Source organism: Manis pentadactyla, chromosome 6, assembly GCF_030020395.1.
Source record: "Manis pentadactyla isolate mManPen7 chromosome 6, mManPen7.hap1, whole genome shotgun sequence".
Taxonomy (NCBI): domain Eukaryota; kingdom Metazoa; phylum Chordata; class Mammalia; order Pholidota; family Manidae; genus Manis; species Manis pentadactyla.
The window spans coordinates 33,278,312-33,296,887 of record NC_080024.1 but is presented as its reverse complement, the minus strand read 5'-3'; the positions used below and the strand labels follow the sequence as shown (position 1 = coordinate 33,296,887).

Below are 18,576 nucleotides of genomic sequence, written 5' to 3'. Positions count from 1 at the left end.
GAACAACTTGATAGAAGAATCTATCTTTTTTTAAAATTTATTCTTTTAAATTAAAATATAGCTGATATATTGGTTTCGGTGTACAACATAGTGATTCAACAATTAAATATGTTACAAAATGCTAACCATTGATCAGTGTGGTTACCTTCTGTCACCATAGAAAGATATGAACAATATTACAGAATCTGTGTCTTAACAGTGGTAGCCAATGTGTTTTGAGCATTTGTTAAAGGAGACATTGCTGAATGCCTTATGTGTATTATCTCATTTAGTGCTTTCAACAGCCATATGAAGAAAGATGTATTATTTTCATTTTCAAGTGAAGAATACATAAAAGAGATGAAGTAACCAACCCAAAGTCACACAGATAGTAAATGCAAAGAGATTTGAAAGGAAATCATTAAGTTAATTTGGCAAGGGGGATCATGAGTTATTTTGTTATTTTGTATGATTATGTTTGTGTAGCATGGAACACATGCTACATGTTTATGTGTAGCATGGAGCATTCTTGTTTTCTGGTTTTGGAGTTTCCTAGTTTTGGTACGTAGTAGGCTATAAAAATGTTAATTAGTACTTATTGAGCATATACTATGTGCTAGGCATTTTTCTTAGCCCTTGACACATATTAGGTTAATTTTTACAACAGCTTTGTAAGAAAGGCACTACCATTATCTTCTTTTTTACAGATGAAGAAACTGATATGCAAACATATGGTGACTCGTTTAAAAAGTGGCAGAGCAGACATTAGGGTCCATGTAATTTGGCCCTAGTGCTCATGCAGTACTTATTACATGTGAATGTTTTGTTAATAAATACTGTGCAAATACAGAAATAGACCATACTGTGGTCGTTCATATGCCAAGCTGTCTTAACCATGGAAGTGACTTAGCTTGAGATTTAATATTGTTCCTGATTATGTGGAGATCTTTCTTTTTATGAAAGGCCTTTGGTGGTAAAGTGTAGAACCCCCATCAGGGTTTTCTCTGGTTGTGTGGATTGCAGCTGTTTTATGTGTGAAATGTTGGATGGCCTTGAGTTTACTGATCTGACTAAACTTTTTTCCTCTTTTTGCCCACTAAAGCTTTTTATTCTTCTCACAGTTCAAAGTGTAGTGTAGTGGAAAGAGCACTATTGGATTCATACATCTATCCCAGCACTGTTTTACTGGCTGTATGACCATTAGCAAATTATTTATCCTTCAAACTTTCCTTTTCTAACCTGTAAAATAGGGAAAACGAAACCTTCTCAGGATGGTTTTAATGAGTAAATGGGATTTTACATATATATTTTTTCAAATGCCTGCTATAGTACTTAGCAGTGGCAGATATTCAAAATGTAATTTTGCTTCTTAGTAAATGAAACATTTCCAACTTTAAATACCACCTAACAGTTGCTTAACTTTCCTAGGAGGCTCTGTACTTGTCAAACACTTGGTAGACCTGACCTTTAGACTTTGAACCAGATACTGTACAGTGAGTCCCTAAATAAACTATGAGGGGAAATGCATTAATTACTTGTGGCATTATGAGGCTGTTTTGTGTCTAATGTCTACAGAGAGAAAATCCTCTGCTTTATGAAGAAGGAACAATAATAAGGAAAACTCCAGCTACTTTTCTGGAGTCCTATCCTGAATGGATAACTGAATTAATAAACGAATGATGTGCTAGTTGGAAATAAAAAAAGCAAGTAATGAAACTGTTGAGAAAATTTATCATAAGAGGTAATTCTTTTTCTGAGATATTTCCATTTTTTCATGGTAGATAGTGGTAATTTAAGGTCTGATTTTGGAAGTGTATTAATAGAAAAAATAAATACACAAAAGGTCAGCAGTCTCTGTATATTCTGGGAACATTATTTTAGGAATTCTGATTTGTAGTGTAATGCTTTTGTTTTAGGGGAAAAAATTACTTGAGTTCCCTTTAAACAACAGTAGTGCTGAACCAGGGATACATAATGACTAAGTAACTAAGATTCCTTAGTGTCATGTTGAAATTGAGGAGAAAATAATGTTAAGGGGGAAGGAAACAAATTTGAGCCTCAGTTTTAATGATGTAATTTATATTTAAAAAGACATTTCTGAGGAATCATAGCGTTTTTCAGAAATCAGCTTTGATATGTAACTTACAAACCATAAAATGCAGATTTTATGTGACAATTTGATGAGGTTTGATATAAGCAAACACTACCCTAGTCAAAAAATAGAAAATTTTTATCACCTAGGAAAGTTCCCTTTGTGTCTTTTACAGTCAATCTCTGAAAGATAGTAAAAAAATCTAATGAAATAAATCATATGGTGTACCTCCTGACCAGACAAGTTAAGGCAGCTCCCACCATTCCACTTTAAATCTCAACCAGTAGGCCAAAATGTCCCAACTTAGATCTGAGTTCCTCCTGCCAGAGTAAAACTGAAGGTCTGACTGCAGGCTCAAGAGCCAGATCCAGTCCTGAGGGTGAGAAAGTTTAATAGGGGAGGGGCTGAGGCTGGAGCCTCGCCTGAGCCAGCCCCCCATGGCTTCAAACACAGGGCATCTAGAATGAGCAAAGTGACCACCTCCTTGTCTGGATGGGGGGGGTGGGGGGGGAGATCCTGCAATCAATGTGAATTCTGAAAAGAGAAGTTGGTCTTGACAGCTACCCTGACCAGGAAAATGTTCATCAAATATTATTACAAAAACAAAGCAGATTGTGAAACAACATATGCAATATGATTTCAGGTTGTTTTTTTTTTTTCAATGAGGGTTTTTCTGCAATAGTGGTTTTCTCCAAGTTACAGAACAAATTGTTTTTTTCTTATTCTACATTCTTAACTTGCTATAACTGATGTATTTTTTTGTAATCTGAAATAAAAAATATGTAAAAAATAAATTATGCTTGATAAAATTTATCACTAGAGGTAGTTCTTTTTGTAGATAGATGACTGGCATCTTTTGTTTTACATGTCTTTAAACTTTCTGTTGTTTCAGTAGCTCATTCATTATTATTCCCGAGTACCATTTCATTGTATGACTGTACCACTGTTTCTTTGTCATTTAAGTTAATGGAATTTTGGTATGTTTCCAGCTTTTGGCTATTAAAAATAAAACTATGAACATTTTTGTACATTTTTGTGGGTTTGATTTTACTTCTCTTAAGAATGACTGGGCCACATGGTATGTCTGTGTAACTTCAAAGAGACTGTAAAGTCATTCCAAGTCATTGTACCATTTTCTACTCACTCCAAAAGTGTGAGTTCCACTTACCCTGTACCTTCACCAACATAAAGTATGGTCAGTCTTTTTATTTTTAGCTATTCCAGTGAGTGTGTAATGGTGTATTTATTTTAATTTGCATTTTCCTGAATAGCTAATGATGTTGAGCATGCTTTCATATGCTTTTTGGCCATTTTTATATTCCCTTTCCTGAAGTGTCTGAGCATTTGACCATTTCTAAAGGGAGTTTTGGCTTTTTGGTATGATTTATAGTTTTTTATATATTCTTAGTCCAAGTCCTTTGTCAAATATACAGAGAATATTTTCAGAGAATATATGACTCACCTTTCCCTTTTCTTAATGGTGTCTCTTGATTAGTATAGTAAATTTTGATGCAGAACAATTATTAATTTTTTCTCTTTTGTTTTGTGATTTTTGTGTCCTAGCTAAGAAATCTTTGTCTAGCACAAGGTTGCAAAGGTATTCTCTTACAAAATTTTAATTTTAGTTTTTATGTTTTGGATAATGATCCATCTAATTTGATTTGATATATACATTTATATTTCTCATTAAGTAATGACTTATTAAGGTATCATTGATACACAATCTTATGCTCAGATTTCACATGAGCAACATTGTAGTTACTACATTCCCCCCTATTATCAAGTCCCCACCACAAACCCCATTACAGTCACTGTCCATCAGCATAGTAAGATACTATAGAGTCATTACCTGTCTTCTCTGTGCTATACTTCCTTCCCTGTGCACCCCCTGTATTATGTGCACTAATCATATTACCCCTTAATCCCCTTATCCCCAGCTTCCCACCCACCCTCCGCAAGCACTTTCCCTTGGGTAACCGCTAGTCCATTCTTGGAGTCTGTGAGTCTGCTGCTCTTTTGTTCCTTCAGTTTTTGCTTTGTTGTTATACTTCACAGACAAGTGAAATCATTTGGTACTTGTTTTTCTCTGCCTGACTTATTTCACTGAGCATAATACCCTCTACCTCCATCCATATTGTTGCAAATGGTAGTGTTTGTTTTCTTCTTATGGCTGAATAATATTCCATTGTGTATATGTACCACATCTTCTTTATCCATTCATCTACTGATGGACACTTAGGTTGCTTCCATGTCTTGGCTATTGTAAGTAGTGATGCAGTAAACATAGGGGTGCATATGTCTTTTTGAATCTGTGATCCTGTTTTCTTAGGGTAAATTCCTAGCAGTGAAATTCCTGGGTTAAATGGTATTTCTGCTTTTAGTGTTTTGAGAAACCTCCATATTGCTTTCCACAATGGTTGAATTAATTTACATTTCCACCAGCAGTGTAGAAGAGTTCCCCATTCTCTGCATCTTTGCCAGAATTTGTTGTTGTTTGTCTTTTCTATGTTGGCCATCCTAACTGGTATGAGGTGATATCTCATTGTGGTTTTAATTTGCATTTCTGTGATGATTAGAGCGATGTGGAGCAGCTTTTCATGTGCCAGTTGGCCATCTGAATTTCTTCTTTGAAGAAGTGTCTGTTCAGATACTCTGCCCATTTTTTAATGGGGTTATTTGCTTTTTGGTTGTTGAGTCATGTGAGTTCTTTATATAATTTGGATGTCAACCCCTTATCAGATATGTCATTTATGAATATATTCTTCCATCCTGTAGGATGCCTTTTTCTTCGACTGATATCCTTTGCTGTACAGAAGCTATTAAGTTTGCTGTATTCCTGCTTGTTCATTTTTTATTTTGTTTCCCTTGCCTGAGGAGATATATTCATAAAAAGGTTCCTCATGTTTATATTCAAGAGAGTTTTGCCTGTATTTTCATCTAAGAGTTTTATGGTTTCATGACTTACATTCAGGTCTTTGATCCATTTTGAGTATACTTTTGTTATGGAGTTAGTAAGCCAGTTTCATTCACTTACATGTATCTGCCCAGTTTTGCCAACACCAGTTGTTGAAGAAGCTGTCATTTCCCCATTGTATGTCCATGGCTCCTTTATTGTATATTAATTGACCATATATGCTTGGGTTAATATCTGGACTCTCTATTCTGTTCCACTTGTCTATGGGTCTTTTCTTTTGGCAATACCAAATTGTCTTGATTACTGTGGCTCTGTAGTAGAGCTGGAAGTTGGGAAGCAAGATGCCCTCTGCTTTATTCTTCCTTCTCAGGTTTGCTTTGGCTATTCAGGGTCTTTTGTGTTCCATATGAATTTTAGAACTACTTGTTCCAGTTTGTTGAATAATGCTGTTGGTATTTTGATAGGGATTGCATTGAATCTGCAGATTGCTTTAGGCATGATGGCCATTTTGACAATATTAATTCTTCCTATCCAAGAGCATGGGATGAATTTTCATTTTTAGTGTCCTCTTTAATTTCTCTTAAGAGTGTCTTGTAGTTTTCAGGGTATAGGTCTTTCACTTCCTTGGTTAGGTTTATTCCTAAGTATTTTATTATTTTTGATGCAATTCTGAATGGAATTGTTTTCCTGATTTCTCTTGCTATTAGTTCATCGTTAGTGTATAGGAAAGCCACAGACTTCTGTGTGTTAATTTTGTGTCCTGCAACTTTGCCGAATTCCAATATTAGTTCTAGTAGTTTTGGAGTGGAGTCTTTAGGGTTTCTTATGTACAATATCGTGTTTTCTGCAAGTAGTGACAGTTTGACTATTCCTTACCAATCTGGATGCCTTTTATTTCTTTGTGTTGTCTGATTGCTGTGGCTAGGACCTCCAGTACTATGTTGAATAAAAGTGGGGAGAGTGGGCATCCCTGCCTTGTTCTCAATCTTAGGTGAAAAACTGTCAGCTTCTCAGTGTGAAGTATGATGCTGGCTGTGGGTTTGTTATATATGACCTTTATTATGTTGAGGTACTTGCCCTCTGTACCCTTTGTTGAGAGGTTTTATCATGAATAGATGTTGAATTTTTTCGAATGCTTTTTCAGCATCTATGGAGATGATCATGTGATTTTTGTCCTTTTTATTGATGTAGTAGATGATGTTGATGGATTTTCAAATTTTGTACCATCCTTGCATCCCTGGAATGAATCCCACTTGATCCTGATGTATGATCCTCTTGATGTATTTTTTAATTTGGTTTGCTAATACATTGTTAAGTATTTTTACATCTATATTCATCAGGGATATTGGTCTGTAATTTTCTTTTTTTGTGGTGTCTTTGCCTGGTTTTGGTATTAGAGTGATGCTGGCCTCATAGATTGAGTTTGCAAGTATTCCGTACTCTTCTACTTTTTGGAAACCTTTAAGGAGGATGGGTATTTGGTTTTCTCTAAATGTTTGATCAAATTCAGCAGTGAAGCTATCTGGTCCAGGAATTTTGTTCTTAGATAGTTTCTGATTACTGATTCAATTTCATTGTTATTTATTGGTCTGTTCACATTTTTTGTTTCTTCGTGGATCAGTCTTGGGAGGTTGTATTTTTCTAGAAAGTTGTCCATTTCTTCTAGGTTATCCAATTTGTTAGCATATAATTTTTCATAGTATTCTCTAATAATTATTTGTATTTCGGTGGTGTCTGTAGTGGTTTTTCCTTTCTCATTTCTGATTCTGTTTATGTGTGTAGACTCTTTTTTTTCTTCGTAAGTCTGGCTAGGAGTTTATCTGTATTGTTTATTTTCTCAAAGTACCAGCTTCTGCTTTCCTTGATTCTTTCCATTGTTTTATTTTTCTTGATTTTATTTATTTCTGCTCTAATCTTTATTATGTCCCTCCTTCTACTGACTTTGTGCCTCATTTGTTCTTCTTTTTCCAGTTTTAATAACTAAATTTAGACAGTTCATTTGGGATTGTTCTTCCTTTTTTAAATAGGCCTGAATTGCTATATACTTTCCTCTTAGTACTGCCTTTGCTGCATCCCACTGAAGTTGGAAGTTGAGCTGTTGTTTTCATTTGTCTCCATATATTGCTTGGTCTCTGTTTTTATTTGGTCATTCATTCATTGATTATTTAGGTGCATGTTGTTAAACCTCCATGTGTTTGTGAGCCTTTTTTTCTTTGTACATTTTGTTTCTGGTGTCATACCTTTGTGATCTGGGAAGTTTGTTGTTACAGGTTCAATCTTTTTGAATTTGCTAAGGCTCTTTTTGTCACCTAGTATGTGATTTATTCTGGATAATGTTCCATGTGCACTTGAGAAGAATGCGTATTCTGCTTTTTTGTGGACTGTTCTGTAGATGTCTGTTAGGTCCATCTGTTAATGTGTTCTTCAGTGCCGCTATGTCCTTACTTATTTTCTATCTGATTTATCTCCCCTTTGGAGTGAGTGGAGTGTTGAAGTCTCCTAAAATGAATGCATTGCATTCTATTTACCCCTTCCAATTCTGTTAGTATTTGTTTCACATATGTAGGTGCATAGATATTTATAATGGTTATATCCTCTTCTTGGACTGACCCCTTTGTCATTATGTGATGTCCTTTTTTGTCTCTTGTTACTTTCTTTGAAGTCTATTTTGTCTGGTATAAGTACTGCAACTCCTTTTTTCTCCCTATTAGTTGCATGAAATGTCTTTTTCCATCCCTTCATTTTTAGCCTGTGTATGTCTTTGTGTTTGAAGTGAGTTTGTCATAGGTAGCATATACATGGGTCTTGCTTTTCTATCCATTCTCTAGCTCAGTGTCTTTTGATTGGTGCATTCAGTCCCTCTTACATTTAGGTTGATTATTGACTGATATGTACTTGTTGCCATTGCAGTCTTTAGATTCTTGGTTACCAAAGGTTCAAGGGTAATTTCTTTACTACTAACAGTCTAACTTAGCTCAGTTAGTATGCTATTTCAAAGACAATCTAAATTGTATTCTTTTTCTTTTTATTCCTCCTCTAGTCTTTTTCTTCCTCTTCTACTTATATATTTGGTGTCATAGTCTGTACTCTCTGTATATTCTTTGACTGACTTTGTGAGTAGTTGGTTTAATTTTTCATTTGCTTAGTAATTAATTGGTCTACTTCCTTTACTGTGGTTTTATTTTCTCTGGTGACAGCTATTTAGCCTTAGGAGCACTTTCATCTACAGCAGTCCCTCCAAAATACACTATAGAGACAGTTTGTGGAAGGTAAATTCCCTTAAGTTTTGGTTATCTGGCAATTTTTAAATCCCTGCTTCGAATTTAAATGATAATCTTCCTGGGTAGAGTGTTCTTGGTTCAAGGTCATTCTGTTTCATTGCATTGAATATATCATCATGCCATTCCCTTCTGACCTGTAAAGTTTCTGCTGAGAAGTCTCATGATAGCCTGATGGGCTGTCCTTTATGTGTGATCTTTTTTCTCTCTCTGGCTGCTTTTAATACTCTGTCCTTGTCCTTGATCTTTGGCATTTTATTTATTATATATTTGGTGTTATCTTTCTTGGGTCCCTTGTGTTATTTCTATGGCCTGAGAGACTATTTACTTCTGATAGGGGAAGTTTCCAGCAATTATTTCTTCAAAGACACTTTCTATTTCTTTTTTTCTCTCTTCTCCTTCTGGTACACCTATAATGCGCATGTTGTTTTATTTGGATTGGTCACACAGTTCTCTTAATAATCTTTCATTCCTAGAGATGATTTTTTCTCTCTCTGCATCAGCTTCTTTGTATTCCTGTTCTCTGATTTCTTTTTTTTGTATCATTAATGTAAAATCACATGGGCAACTACTAATCTTGTAGTTACTAGATTCCCCCCATTATCAAGTCCCTACTACATACCCCAATACAGTCACTGTCCATCAGCATAGTAAGATGCTATAGAGTCACTACTTGTCTTCTCTGTGCTATACTTTCTTCCATGTGCCCCTGCTATGTTATGTGTGCTAATCGTAATATCCCTTATTCCCCTTCTCCATCTCTTCCCACCCACCCACCCCCAGTCCCTTTTTCTTTGGCGACTATTAGTCCATTCTTGTGTTCTGTGATTCTGCTGCTGTTTTGATCCTTCAATTTTTGCTTTGTTCTTATGCTCCACAGATGAGTGAAATCATTTGGTACTTGTCTTTCTCCTCCTGGCTTATTTCACTGGGCATAATACCCTCTAGCTCCATCCATATTGTTGCTAATGGTAGGATTTGTCTTCTTCTTATGGCTAAATAATATTCCATTTTGTGTATGTACCACATCTTTTTTATCCATTCATCTACTGATAGGACACTTAGGTTGCTTCCATATCTTGGCTGTTTTAGATAGTGCTGAGATAAACATAGGGGTGCATATGTCTTTTTCAAACTGGGATCCTATGTTCTTAGAGTAAATTCCTTGGAGTGGGATTTCTGGGTCAAATGGTATTTGTATTTTTAGTTTTTTGAGGAATGTCCAGACTGCTTTTGACAATGGTTGAACTAATTTACATTCCCACCACCAGTGTAGGAGGGTTCCCCTTTCTCCACATCCTCGCCACCATTTGTTGTTCCTATTCTTTTCTATGTTGGCCATCCTAACTGGTGTGAGGTGATACCTCGTTGTGACTTTAATTTGCATTTCCCTGATAATTAGCGATGTGGAGCATGTTTTCATGTGCTTGTTGGCCATCTGAATTTCTTCTTTGGAGAAGTGTCTGTTCATATCCTCTGCCCATTTTTCAATCAGGTTATTTGCTTTTTGGGTGTTGAGGCATATGAGTTCTTTATGTATTTTAGATGTTATCCTCTTGTCGGATATGTCATTTACAAACATATTCTCCCATTTTATAGGATGCCTTTTTGTTCTCCTGCTGTCTAAATTTCCATTCCGTTTACCATCTCCTCTACCTTATCTAATCTGCTTTTAAATCACTCCATTTTATGTTTCATTTCAGCTACTCTATTTTTTAAGGTGTCTATCTCCCTCCTTAATTCATCTGTTAGCTTTTGAATATTTTTCTGTTGCTCCGTTAGAATGCTTATGACATTTATTTTGAAATCTCTTTTCAGGAAGATTGGTGTTTTTAGTCTCACTGAGCCCTCTTTCTGGTGTTTGAGGGATCTTGGATTGAACAAGGTTCTTCTGCCTTTTCTTCAACCTATTGGAAAGTGAGAAATATTAGGTTGTGTAGGGAGCACTCTTTAGTGGTCAAAAGCTGTGGTCTTTGGAGCTGCCCAGTACCTGCAGCGATTGCAGTAGTCGCAGGCAAGCTGTGCCAATGCCTACCCTAAAGAGCATCCTTTTTCCTGCTTTCTGGCCGCCGTGCCTGCCTCTGCTGTCAGGGCCAGAGAGGCATGGGCATGGAGCAGACTGTGGGTTAATCCCCTAAGCTGCTGTGGGCGAGTCTGCCCTCAGGATGGCCAGGAGTGGTGGCGGGGGTCGCATGTGAGTGGCGCCAGTGTCTGCCAGGAGGACAAATCCCTTTCCTGCTTCCCAGCCACAGTGCCTTCCTCCACTGACAGGATCAGTAAGCCGCACACAGGGAACAGTCTCTCTCTTAAGGCCCTGAGGTGCTGTAGGCAGGACTGCCTTCGGGCTGGCCTAGAACGATGGTGGGGTTTGCATGTGAGGAGCGCTGGTGCCTTCGGGGAGGACAAAGCCCTTTTCTGCTTCCTGGTTGCAGTGCCTGCCTCTGCTGTCAGTACCAGTGAGCCAAGTTCAGTGAGCAGCCTCTGCCTTAGGCCATGTAGTTGCTGTAGGCTGAGCTGTCCTCTGGCTGGGGGTTTGCATGCAGGTGCTGTTGGTGGTGGGGAGGAAGAAGCATCAGGCTGCAAATTGTGGTGGGGAGCCTCAGGGCTGCGTTGCTAGCTATGGGGATGGAGTGCCTGAAGCTCCTGAAATTTCCCAACCTGTTGAACTGAGTGTGCTGGGATGATTTTGTCCAACTGTTCCTTCTCCTTAATCCTTGCCCCTTTAGCAGCCCTCTCACTGTTGGGGAGCTTTTCAAAGTGCCTGCCTTTCTTTTGTCCCAGGGCAGCTGGTTGTGGGAACGTGTTCACAGTCTCATTTTCTGACTTTGGTTTTCAACCCCTCTAATCTCCAGAGCACTATGCAATGTGCGTTTGTGCTCCCGGAGTAGATTTCTATGGCTGGGTATTAGCAGTCCTGGGCTTCTACTCCCTACTTGCTCTGATTCTCTTCCTCCCACCAGTGAGCTCAGGTTGGGGGAGTTCTCAGGTCCCAATGGGTTGCAGCTTTATTATTTTATCCTTTTCCATAAGATGCTCTCTTTTCCCAGATGTATACTGGCTGGTGCAATCATATTACTGGTCACTCCTTTAGGAATAATTGTATTTGCTGTATTTTCGTATTATATGTGGTTTTAGGAGGAGAGTTCTGCCTCATATCTTACGCCGCCATCTTTTTCTTTTTTCCTCCCTCATTGATTTATTAAACTAATTTCTGGAAAGCCTGGTCAGTGACAGGCACAGTGTGCAGTACTTGGTATCCATTAGTAAACAGAAAGTAGTCACTCATGATAGGCCCTTGGATAGGTCCTGTGTTTGTGAAGCCTATATTATGGAGGAAATGACAGAAAATAAATTAATAAATAGGTAAATTATAGAGTATGTTGGAAGGTGAGAAAACACCATGGGGTGGGTAAGCAGAATAGGGTAGGGTAATAGAAATATTTTCAATTCTAAGAAAGGATGGCAAAAGGCTTCATTGAGAATATGTCATTGAAAGAATGTCCTGAAGAAGACGAGGGAGTTAGCCATTCAGTTACCTGGGTGAGGAGTGATCTGGGTAGAGAAAACAGCCATTGAAAAGGCCTTAAGTTGGGAGCATGTCTTGTATGTCCCAGTAACAGGAAGTCAGTATAGTACAGAGTAATAGTGGATATGATCACAGATGATAGGGGAGAGCAAATTGTTTAGAATCTTATAGGACATTTCATTGTTAAGACTAATTCTTTGTGTGACGTGGGAAGTCATCTGAGGGTTGTGATACTTAATACACATTTTAAAACAGCACATATGTCTTCATGAAAATCACTTAGAGATTTCATATTATTACATCTTTGATTCATCACTTCATATCTGCTTAATGGGAGTGGAAGCCTTTTTTTTTGACAGGTATACTTAGTATTATAATATTTTTCTCATTTCAGAAAGATCCAGATTACCTGAAGCTATGGTTGGATAATTTTGTTTCTAGCTATGAACAGTTTTTAGATATTGACTTTGAAAAGCTGCCTACCAGGTATGTAAAAACACTTAGTTTCTTACCCTTCGGTGAGTTTGTTAATTTTTGGCACTAAGACTTCACTGACAACATATTACAAGGATGGCAGTTATATGACATACATGATACTTCTGCATAACCCTGCTCTCATGGCAGATTTTGCTAATTGATCACAGTAGTCTTTCTTGCTAATACTAGACTTGGCTTCTAGAAATAGAGAAGGCTACTTTGGTAAACTACTAGCAACTGGGTATCCTGCAATTCACCTCAGTTTTGACACTAAGTACCCGGAGTTACCACCAGATCCCACAAATAAAGGGCAAAGCCCTCCAACAAGTCTGCTGTTAATTCAGATACCAGTTGCAAGTCTTGGGAACCACCCATACTTCTGACCAACTGGCTATAAGTTTGGGAATTCTCATGACTGTCTCTCAGGTTCAACAGTTTGCTAGAATGACCCGTAAAACTCGCTGAAAGAATTTATGGTTTGGTATTATTATTATGATTATTAAAGGATGTATGTAGGACTGGGCCTGGAATGATCTCAGATGAGGGCTTCCATGCTCTCTCCCCATGGAGTCCAGATGTTTTAGTCTTTGAACATCATTTTGTTCAAATAAGGAAGCTTTTTAGTTTAGGGTGTACAGAGTTTTATTGGTTCTTCTTACATCATTGACCATGTGATGGGGCTGAGCTTCAGCTCCACTTATCTCCTAGTAAGTTGGGGGAATGGGTCTTTCTGATTTGGCTAGCCCTCTCTTGAAACTAAGAGCCCAGCATCATGAGTCACTTTATTTCTATAAAATTTCTTTATTATTCCCAGGCATGATAAGGAGTTGAGGCTTACTTCTATTCCGGGCCTTTGAAAACATCTTAGGAGTGGTGAAGTGTTCAGGTTTTTATAACTATATTTAAAAACCATAAAATGGGGTAAAAATCTCAATCTTGTGGAAAAGTCCAAATGAAAGTGCAAGTCTTTTCTCCCATTCTTCTGCCTACCACTATTTCCCTACTCCCAGATAAAGTTGTAACTATCTCAAACATATTGAAGACCAAATAGTTAATAGGTAAGAGAGGTTAGAGTGACTAGGGTAAAAACTGGAGAAATGAGACATTTATAGCCATCAGATATGTTGAGAGGGGAGGGGAAAAATGGGTGGTGGTTGATGATGAGAAATAGTATTTGGAGAATTTAAAATCATTGAGGAGGAAAGTGTTTTTTCAGTTTAGGGATTGAGATAGGCAGTAAGCAGGTAAGCACAGGTGAGTTGAGTCTGCAGAATCAAATAGGGACTAGATCATGAAATGCCATGCATGTATTGCTAATGACTGATTTTTTGTTATGGATGATATGAGGCTCTACTAAAACATTTTCTGCATGAGAATGTTATAATTAAGTTTGGTTTTTAAAAGTCACTTTAATGGCATTATGGTGGTTGGATTACAAGGGGTTGAAATTGAAGGCAAGAAGTTAAGAGGTAATTGTAATTTAGAGAAGAAATCATTAGAGTTTTGAACCAAGGCATTGAACTTAAGACAGAGTGTGGTCATGCTGAGAAAGCACTAGTGCTTCATTATTTATAAATACAGTTTTAGAGTTCTTCCTCAAGATTATTTGTAACAGGTTTATAAAGATTGAAAAGTATTAAGACTTGAACTCAAAATAAGATTATGTATTACGTAAGATTATGTGTTACATATGTATACATAAAAACGCATTATTGTAGTTTGTGCTTAGAAGTGTTATTCTAATAATCCACAGCTCACTTTAAATACCCTCCTAAGGGTTTTATGGAGTCAGGATTTGGGACTTTGAATGCTTGGAATATTGAAATGATATCTTCCAAAGTTTATGTAAGATGGATTTATTATCTGTACATTATAATTGTCTCCTTTCTTGGGAGGTCATTTATAAAAACATTATGTAGACTTATACAGCCACCATAGCTAAAATAAAATGAAGAACACCAACAGCATTGCTTTATTCATGATTTAGTTGGTTTACTTAAAATTGTAGTTCATCTTTGTCAGAAAGAGTACCATGAATTTAGATTTTACTATTAGAAAACCTCAAATTTTTAACTGAATACAGTGTTGAAGACTTATAAAACTGGTCTGTTCACCTTAAGATAAGAAACTCATAGATAAAAAGTATCTAAGAACAAAACCCTTGGCTCAGATGGCTTCATGGCTGAATTTTATCAAACATTTAAAGAACTGCTAATACCATCCTCCATCAAGTATTCCACAAAGTAGAAGAGGAGGGAATACTCCCAAACTCATTTGTATGGGGCCAGTGTCCCTCTAATACCAAAACCAGACAAAGACACCACAAAAAAGAGAATTGCAGACCAGACCAATATCCGTGATGAACATAGATGCAAAAATACTCAACAAAATAATAGCAAACCCAATTCAAAAATATATCAAAAAGATAATCAGTCATGACCAAAATAGGATTTATTCCAGGGATGTAAGGATGGTACAATATACAGAAATCCATCAACATCATGTACCACATCAACCAAAGGGACAAAAATCACATGATCATCTGAATAGATGCAGAAAAAAGCATTTGACAAAATTCAACATCCATTCATAATAAAAACTCTCAAGAAAATGGTTATAAAGGTTAAGTACCTCAACATAATAAAGGCCATACATGACAAATTGACAACCAGCATCATACTAAACAGCAAAAAGCTAAAAGCTTATCCTCTAAGATCAGGAACAAGACAAGGATGCCCACTCTCCCAACTTTTATTCAGTATAGTGCTGGAGGTCCTATCCAGGGCAATCAGACAACACAAAAAAATAAAAGGCATCCAGATTGGTAAGGAAGAAGTTAAAATGTCACTGTTTGCATGTGACATGGTATTATACATAGAAAACTCTAAGGACTCCCCCCAAAAAAGTGTTAGAACTAATAACCGAATTCAGCAAAGTTGAAGGATACAAAATTAATGCACAGAAATCTGTTACTTTCCTATATAGTAACAATGAATTAGCAGAAAGAGAAATCAGGAAAAGAACTCCACTTACAATGGCATCAAAAAGAATAAAATACCTAGTAATAAACCTAACCAAGGTGGTTAAAGATCTATGCTCTGAAAATTACAAGACACTCATGAGGGAAATTAAGGACACAAATAAATGGAAACACATTCTGTGGTCATGGATGGGAAGAATTAATATTGTCAAAATGGCCATCCTGCCTAAAGCAATCTACAGATTTAATGCAATCCCTATTAAAATACCCGTAGCATTCTTCAGTGAACAAGAACAAATAGTCCTAAATTCATATGGAACCACAAAAGACACCGAATAGCCAAAGTAATCTTGAGAAAGAAGAATAAAGCTGGAGGATTATGCTCCTTAACTTCAAGCTCTACTACAAAGCCACAAGTAACCAAAACAATTTGGTACTGGCCCAAGAACAAACCCATAAATCAATGGAACAGAATAGAGAGCCCAGATTTAAACCCAAGCATATACGGTCAATTAGTATATGATAAAGGATCCATGAATGTACAATGGGGAAAAGACAGCCTCCTCAACAACTGGTGTTGGTAAAATTGGACAGCTATATGTAAGAGAATGAAACTGGCTTACTGTCTAACTCCATACACAAAAGTAAACTCAAAATGGATCAAAGACCTGAATGTAAGTCATGAAACCATAAAACTCTTAGAAAAAAATATAGGCAGAAGTCTCTTGGACATAAACACGAGCAACTTCTTCATGAACATATCTCCCTGGGCAAGGGAAACAAAAACAAAAATGAACAAGTGGGACTATATCAAACTAAAAAGCTTCTGTACAGTAAAGGACACCACCAGCAGAACAAAAAGACATCCTACTGTTTGGGAGAATATATTCATAAATGATGTATCCGATAAGGGGTTGACATCCAAATTATATAAAGAGCTCACGCACATCAACAAACAAAAAGCAACTAATCCAATTAAAAAATGGGCAGAGCATCTGAACAGACAGTTCTCTAAAGAAGAAATTCAGATGGCCAACAGGAACATGAAAAGATGCTCCACATTGCTAATAATCAGGGAAATGCAAATTAAAACCACAATGAGATGTCACCTCATTCCAGTTAGGATGGTTATCATCCAAAAGACAAGGAATAACAAATGCTGGTGAGGATGCAGGGAAAGGGGACCCCTCTTACACTGTTGGTGGGAATGTAAATTGGTTCAACGATTGTGGAAAGTAATACGGAGGTTCCTCAAAAAACTAAAAATAGAAATACCGTTTTACCAAGGTCTTCTACTCCTAGGAACCTGCCCTTAAGAAAACAAGGTCCCTGATTCAAAGACCTATGCACCCCTATGTTTATCACATCCCTATTTACAATAGCCAAGACATGGAAGCAACCTAAGTGTCCATCAGTAGGTGAATGGATAAAGAAGATGTCATTCAGCCATGAAAAGAAAAGAAATCCTACCAGTTGCAAAAACATGGATTGAGCTAGAGGGTATTATGCTCAGTGTAATAAGCCAGGCAGAGAAAGACAAGTACTAAATGATTGCACTCATTTGTGCAGTATAACAACAAAGTAAAACTGAAAGAACAAAATAGGAGAGTCACAGACCCCAAGAAGGGACTAGTGGTTACCAAAGGGAAGGGTTTGGGGAGGTTGGGTGGGAAGGGAGGGAGAAGGGGGACATTGTAATTCTCAATCACAATATAGGTATGTCATGGGGAAGGCAGTAGAGCACAGGGACGACAAGTAATGACTCTATAGCATCTTACTATGCTGATGGACACTGACTGCATTGGGGATGGTATGGACTTGATAATAATGTGAGTGAATGTTGAAACAACTATATTGTTGAGGTAAAACCTTCATAAGATTATATATCAATGATACTTTAATAAAAGAAAAACAAGAAACAGATAATCCTCACTTAAAGTAAACTGACTTTATAGAATTTTCAAAATGCAAGGCAAGGATTGCTTTTGTCGGAATTTAAAACCTTGAAACTTAAGCTGTACTTCTTTCTGTGTTAGACAGAGACAACAATTAGCAGGTATTTACTGTAGACATTCAATAGCCAAGCAGGTATGGAACAGATTTGTAGGGTTTGGGAAATTTCAGTGAAAGGAGTATAGAATTTTGGGCAGTCAAGTCCTAGAGGTGGGAATACGCTTCCAAATTTGTAATCCTCATCAAACTGGGGACTTGGCCAAAAACTTCAACTTTGTCTATAAGTCATGTTCTAACCAAGCCCCAGTTTTATAATAAGAGTTAGTTAAAATAAAAACAACTCTGTTTTAGAAGATTTTTTTTCTGCCTTGTAAAATAAAAAAATGTACAAATATAGAATGGGACAACTAAGGACAGGGGACTAATCCTTTCAGTAACTAGGATTGAATGTTGGGAAATCTAATGTTCTCTTTCTTACTGACTTGTATTTTTGGAAAAGTGAGGAGGAATAGTTTAGCTTAGTCTGAATATCAGTTATATTTAAATCTTTATTCTGAGATTACTCTGGTCTTTAAAATCATCTCCTTTTAGTTCTTTAGCAGAAAAAAGTATATATAAAAATGAGAGTTTTACTAGTACTATTTATAAATAAGAGGGAATGAAAGGATCCACAGCAACAAATGAAGAGATGCCCAGAGTAAAATGAAACATGCATTTTTTTCTCTACAATTTTTTGTTAAGGTATTATTGATGTACACTCTTTTGAAGGTTTCACATGAAAAACAATGTGGTAACCACAGTCCCCCATATTATCGAGTCCCCCCCAATACCACGTTGCAGTCACTGTTCATCAGTGTAGTAAGATGCCACGGAGTCCCTATTTGTCTTCTCTAAGCTACACTGTCTTCCCTGTGACCTAACACACCAGTGTGTCTACACTGTCTTCCCTGTGACCTAACACACCATGTGTATTAATCATAATATCCCTCGATCCCCTTCTCCCTCCTCCCCGCTGGTAACCGTGTGTCCCTCCTTGGAGTTCATGAGTCTGCTGCTGTTTTGTTCCCTAAATTTTGCTTCGTTGTTATACTCCACAAATGAGGGAAATCATTTGATACTTGTCTTTCTCTGCCTGGCTTATTTCACTGAGCATAATACCCTCTAGCTCCATCCTTGTTGCTGCAAATGGTAGGATTTGTTTCTTTCATATGGATAAATAGTATTCCATTGTGTATATATATCCATTCATCTACTGATGGACATTTTGGTTGTTTCCCTATATTGGCTATTGTAAATAGTGCTGCAATAAACAGTGGTGCATGTCTTTTTTTGTTTGTTTGTTTTTATTAAGGTATGATTGATATACACTCTTACGAA

The 18,576-nt window shown here is 37.0% G+C and overlaps 1 protein-coding gene across 8 annotated transcripts in view; it reads left to right on the top strand.

The window, feature by feature from the left end:
* Nucleotides 1-18,576, top strand: part of NBEAL1 (neurobeachin like 1) — a 240,173-nt gene that overhangs the window by 19,976 nt on the left and 201,621 nt on the right. For 7 of the 8 annotated variants that reach the window (XM_057503677.1, XM_057503676.1, XM_057503672.1 and 4 more), the window contains exon 3: nucleotides 12,184-12,275. The exons of the other annotated variant lie outside the window; for it this stretch is intronic. In XM_057503677.1, coding sequence (XP_057359660.1) covers nucleotides 12,184-12,275 — 92 coding nt within the window. The remainder of the gene's footprint in view (nucleotides 1-12,183; nucleotides 12,276-18,576) is intronic. 8 annotated transcript variants of the gene reach the window in all.